We start from the raw sequence: 6,077 nt of genomic DNA, 5'->3' as shown, positions 1-6,077 counted from the left end.
AGCTGAGGCAGGTAAACAGCTTTGTTGACCAGATTAAAATGTATTATGCTAAATTGAGTATAAAAATTAATACGTGGATGAATGGTTATATATCCCATAGATTTTGTTGTTAGCTGTAGCCAATCACAGCATGTCAACAGTTAAACAAGCTGTCACGAATGGAAAGCCAATCATGACAGTTAAGTATTGCTTATAACAGTGATCATCACGGTTATAAGCAAAAACGGTATAAAAAACTATGGCGACACTGAACTATTCTGTTGAAAGTATTAGAAAAAAAAAAAAAAGTACAAAAAAAGTTTCAAAAATTGAATAAATGATGGTAAAGTCTTGTGCGTTTTTGTTATTTTTATATATTAAAAAAAAAAAGTTATACTTAGCTGCTCCGTTTTCAGTGGTTTTGCCCAGAGCAGTCCAGATTCTCCTTCTCGGGTTCCTCTTCTGTGCTCATGGCCACTCCCTCCTATTGCTTGCTGTGGGGGCACCCAAGCCGAGCTCCAGCTCTGTGCATCTGTTCAGGACACGGAGCTGCAGGTTGCCCCGTCCCCTCCCTCTACTAGTTGGCTAACTGCCATTGACAGCAGTGGAGCCAATGGCGCTGCTACGTCTCAGCTAATCAGGAAGGAGAGTCCTGGATTTCTGAGACACTCATGGACATTGCTGGACAGAGATTGGTCTCCGGTAAGTATTAGGGGGGCTGCTGCACACAGAAGGCTTTTTATCTTAATGCGTAAAGATAAAAAACCTTCTGACTTTACAACCCCTTTTAAATGGTGTTGTGTGTGTTTTTTTTTTTTTTTTTTTTTAACATACTGTCACCAGTCAGTATCCCTGATCACCGCCACACCTCTTATTAGAGTCTTATGATGACTCTGTAAAAAAAAAAAAAAAAAAAAGGGTTATATTTTACCAAGGAAATGTAGCACACATTTTGGCCTAAAATTAAGGAGAGAATATTTATTTGCAACATATACTAAGAAAAACTTGTTTATTTTTTCAAAAATCAGTATTTTTTGCATCTATATTGCAAAATATAAAAAAGCCCCAGTGGTGATCAAATACCATCGATTTGCGTGAATAAAATGTAATTTGTGTACAATGTTGCATGACCGAGCAATTTTCAAGTTAAAGTAGCACAGTGCTGAATAGCAAAAAATGGCCTGGTCATGAAGGGGTAAAACCTTCCGGTGGTTAAAAGAGAGACTATTAGAAATTGTACACAATGAATGTCTCCTGCTTTGTAACCACTGTTCATGTGGCTTGCTTCAGGAACAGTTTACCACACCACATTATATTTGACAGGTACAGTGGTGTAAATAATTATTTGATCCCCTACAGATTCTGTAAGTTTGCCCACTTACAAAGAAATTTAAGGTTCTATAATTTTTATCATAGGTGTATTTTAAATTCAGTGGTTCTCAACCTCAGTCCTCAAGTACCCCCAACAGGCCACGTTTTCAGGTTTTCCTTTACTTTGCACAGCTGCTTTAAATCAATATCAATGACATGGTATTGATCAGAGCTATTTTATCTAAGGGAAGTTCCCAAAACGGCCTTTTGGGGGTTCTTGAGGACTGAGGTTGAGAACCACTGCTTTAAATGATAGAGAGAGAATATCAACCAAAAATCCTGAAAAACACACAATACAAATGTTATAAATTGAGTTGCAGTTCAGTGAGTAAAATAATTATTTGATCCCCTACCAACCAACAATAATTTTGGCTCCCACAGACTGGCTACAGTATATACTCATGTGGTACACAGATTAGTCCTATCAATTTAGAAAGGTGCTCCTAACAGCTCGTTATGTGTATAAAAGGACACCTGTCCACAGATCTTCTTTTCAAACCTCACTATAATGGGCAAGACCAAAGAGCTATCAAAGGATGTCAGGGACAAGATTGTAGACCTGTACAAGGCTGGAGTGGGCTGAATGACCATCAGCAAAAAGGTTGCTGAGAAGGAGACAACTGTTGGAGCGATTATTCACAGATGGAAGAAATACAAAATAACCATCAATCACCCTCGGTTTGCAAGATTTTATCTCATGGGGTAAGGATGATCATGAGAAAAGTGAGGGATCAGCCCAGAACTACATGGGAGGAGTTTCTGAATGATCTCAAGGCAGTTGGGACCACAGTCACCAAACAAACTATTGGTAACACAATACACCGCCATGGATTGGAATCCTGCAGCTCCTGCAAGGTTCCTCTCCTCAAGAAGGCACATGTACAGGATGGGCGGAAGGAGAAAAGAAGTTAATACATCTTCTAGTTTTGTTCTGTTGGATATTTGGCTTCTTTAAATTCGATAGCTTAAATAAATAAAGTTTCCTACTGATTTAATGGATGCTATACCAAATGCTGGGTTTCTACTGGTTGTTATGCCAAAGTGAATTGGATTCTATATATATATATTCTGACACTTTATCTGTATGTTTGATGGTTGGTATTCATTGACTCTGTTTATGTATGGAATACGATTGTATGGTCACTTTATGCAATAACTAATAAACATTTTGATTAAAAAAAAAAAAAGGCATGTACAGGTTTGTACATGAACATTTAAATGATTCAGAGAAGGATTGGGAGAAAGTGCTGTGGTCAGATGACACCAAAATTGAGCTCTATGGCGTTAACTCAACTTGCCGTGTTTTGGAGGAAGAAAAATGCTGACATTGACCCTAAGAACACCACCCATACAGTCAAGCACAGAGGTGGAAACATGATGCTTTGGGGCTGCTTCTCTGCTAAAGGTACAGGCCGACTTTGCCACATTGAGGGGCCATGTATTGTAAAATCTTGGATGAGAACCTTCTTCCCTCAGCCAGAACACTGAAGATGGGTCATGGATGGGTCTTTCAGCATGACAATGACTAAAAACATACCACCAAGACAACAAAGGTGTAGCTCAAGGAGAAGCACATTAATGTCATGGAGTGGCCTAACCAGTCTCCAGACCTTAATCCTATAGAACATTTACGGAGGGAGCTGAAACTTCAAGTTGCCAAGTGATAGCCAAGAAACCTTAAAGATTTAGAGAAGATCTGTAAAGAATTGGACCAAAATTCTTCCTGAGATGTAACCTGGTCACTAACTACAAGAAACATCTTACCTCTGCTTGCCAACAAGGGTTTCTCCCCAAGTACTAAGTCATGTTTTGCTTGGAGATCAAATACTTATTTTACTCACGGAACTGCAACTCCATTTATAACACTTGTATCGTGGTTTTTTTTTTTTTTTTTTTTTTGTTTTTTTTTCTTCCTGGATTTTTGGTTGATATTCTGTCTTGATCATTTAAAATACACCTATGATAAAAATGATAGGACCCTTCATTTCTTTGTAAGTTGGCAAACTTACAAAATCTGCAGGCGGTCAAATAATTTTCCCCACTGTATAGGTTCTTGAAACCCATGAACAGGTCACATTAACTTTTTTTTTTTTTTTTTTTTTTATAACCAAAACACGATAGTTGTCAGGAAAGTTGAGGATTTTGGGTCTTGCTTTATAGCATGCTGAAAACTGCCTTTACAGTTCTGTTGTCTTCGCAGCTGCTGATCAAAGTCGGATAATGCAAGACCAGATGACTGGAGCAGCCATGTCTGCACCCCGCGATCCTAATAAAGCTTTCAAAGTGAGTATCATCAGTTTGAACTTGTGTAGTGAAACTCCAGTTTTTGTTGCGAGAAGAAAAAAAAATGAACACCTCACTTGTGTTCTTTTGGTATATAGACAGACCCATTTCATTAACTTGCTTAAAGAGGAAGTAAACCCTGATGGGTGTTACTTCCTCTTTGTTTCTCTGCAAAGGTAAAGCATAATGGGCTACTATGCATCGCTTAGTAGCCCAATATGTGACACTTACCTGCAGGAGAAGCCCGCGATGTCCCCGTCTTCCTCGCTAGTAGCGAGCGTCCATTCTTCACCCCTCTTCCTTCCGGGGCCGCGACCCCTGGCTCTGTGACTGGCTGGAGTCGCGTGATGTCACTCCTGCGCATGCGAGCTGCCCTTAACTACCGGTAGAAACGGCACAGCGTGCCCTTTCTAACTCCGGCACATGCGCAGAAGAAATAGCCCTACGGCGATTTGCAAATATCTCCTAGACCGTGCAGGTCTGGGAGATATTTCAAGCACCTACAGGTAAGCTTTAATCTAGGCTTACCTGTAGGTTAAAGTGGTTGTAAAGGGTTTACAACCACTTTAAGGGTACAGTCCATTAGGGTATTGAAACTTGCTCCATATTGCGTAAAGCGCGTTCCACCTAAAACTGGAAAGTATCTGATTTCTCCTCTTCGTTTGGCACCTTTTTTCAGGAGGGGGGAGCGGGTACCTGTTTTTGATAGGTACCCTGTCCCCACTTCTGATGTACTTCGCTTCCTATTTTCAGGCTGCCCCGGTCCGGCTCAAGTAATCCGGCTCCCGCGTGTCAGCCAGCCGTGGCTGCAGGAGAGAGGAGGAAGCGCCGACAGTGGATGGGGATAGCAAGCTTATAGGTGACAACATTGCTCACAGCAGGGCTCGACAAAACCCAGGTTGCCATGGCGATTGGAAATTGCATCCTGGTACCTGGGCTACACTGCAGCAGTGGTCTGGAGTCTTCCCATGTAGCCCAACCCCCCCATGGGTGTGCTGACTAAGGTTGGGCTGGCCTGTAATTGAGGCCGTGGCCTGCTGGAGCGTGACACACCCCTTTATGTGAGCCGGCGCCCTCCTCTGGTGGGTGGTGCTGTGATGAGCGCGGCTGAGAGCTTCACTTGCTTGCTGTCACTGGCTGCCCACCTCTGACAACCTCAACAATGGGGTTGAGGTTGTGTGCTTGATCTGTTGCCCTTTCCTTTACTGCTGCTGAGTGCTGCCTATCGGTGAAGGAGAAAAATGACTTATTTGCAAAATTTTATAACAAACTAAAGTTTTTTTTTTTTTTTTTTTTTGTTTTTAATTCTGTCTTTTGCTGCTTGGTACCAGACATGAGCAATTCCTACTGCTCAACGCCCGGACATGCAGTTCTAGGCGCTGGGCAGCTAATTTAAAAAAAATTGTCTCTTAACTTTTTAGCTGGCTCCTAGTTTTAAAGCAAAATTGTCAAGCCCTGGCTCACAGGCATCACCAGTTGTCTAGTGCTCTCCTCTCCCCTGCAGCTGACACTTGTGACTGGAACAGCTGGAAATAGGTAAGTATACAGATCTTATACAGGTTACTCAGAATAGGTGTTAGGAGGAGGATGGAGAATTTTTAAGATTAGTTGGCGTTTTCTTGGAATTCTACCTAAAAGTAAACTAACCTTTTGATTTTATATACTTCTCTCATCCTGCACATACATCATGCTCCAAAGGGGCAGTGAGCTGTCCTCCACCAAAATGATTCATCAGGGAATAGCATGCTTGCTATGATCATCTCTCAGTTGTGTAGCAAACTAAGAGCAGTGCTGTATGCCCAGTATATCACCAAAGATGAAAGGCTAACTGTTGGAAAGTCTGGTAATGTCTGAAACTTTACCCAACGTTCAGTATAGACTTTTGAAAAAAAAAAAAAATCAGAGTAAGACGTAGAGCATTCTGCAGATTTGCTTTTCTTGTGTTTGTGCCACATCACGTGTTAGACTGAACTAGTGACTTGAGGTTCAAAGAGAAGTATTGTAGCCAAAGTCATATTTGTGTGACACAGCCCTTAGATCTACTGTTACCATATTTACTAGGGCAATTATGAAAATTTTGTCAGCTTTAGAAAATTACAACAGCTACAGACTGTAATAGAAAGGTATGTGTATGACTTATTTGTTGTATCACTTCTTTAATTGCCAACTTTTACTTCTAGGCTGAATGGGAAGCCATGGAGATAACAGAGCATCAGTGGGCCTTAGAGAATGTGGAGGAAGAGCTGATTTCTAAGGACTTGACCTTGGACTACAGCCAGTGATCACTCCACACAGCCAAAAGATTCTTTATCCAGAGTATTTTTTCCTACGGACTAGTGCCATAAGCGAATAAATATTTTATAAGCTGCTGCTCTTATTTGTTCCAGAGCAATCCACTATTAAATATTTCACAGCAAATCTCAATCCTTGAGACTATAAACACA

The 6,077-nt window shown here is 41.0% G+C and overlaps 1 protein-coding gene across 1 annotated transcript; it reads left to right on the top strand.

Moving 5' to 3' along the window:
* Positions 1-3,550: 3,550 nt before the first annotated feature.
* On the top strand, positions 3,551-6,077 carry LOC141108345 (ER membrane protein complex subunit 3-like; the record flags this gene model as incomplete). Its single annotated transcript, XM_073599877.1, is given in 2 exon segments — positions 3,551-3,633; positions 5,814-6,077. Coding segments are annotated over 2 exon segments (185 nt in total), but the record flags the coding sequence as incomplete, so codon positions are not given.

Source organism: Aquarana catesbeiana, linkage group LG09 (genome assembly GCF_042186555.1).
Source record: "Aquarana catesbeiana isolate 2022-GZ linkage group LG09, ASM4218655v1, whole genome shotgun sequence".
In the NCBI taxonomy this organism is placed as follows: Eukaryota; Metazoa; Chordata; class Amphibia; order Anura; family Ranidae; genus Aquarana; species Aquarana catesbeiana.
Note: the sequence above shows the minus strand (reverse complement) of the source record. Positions and strands in the feature narration are given on the sequence as shown.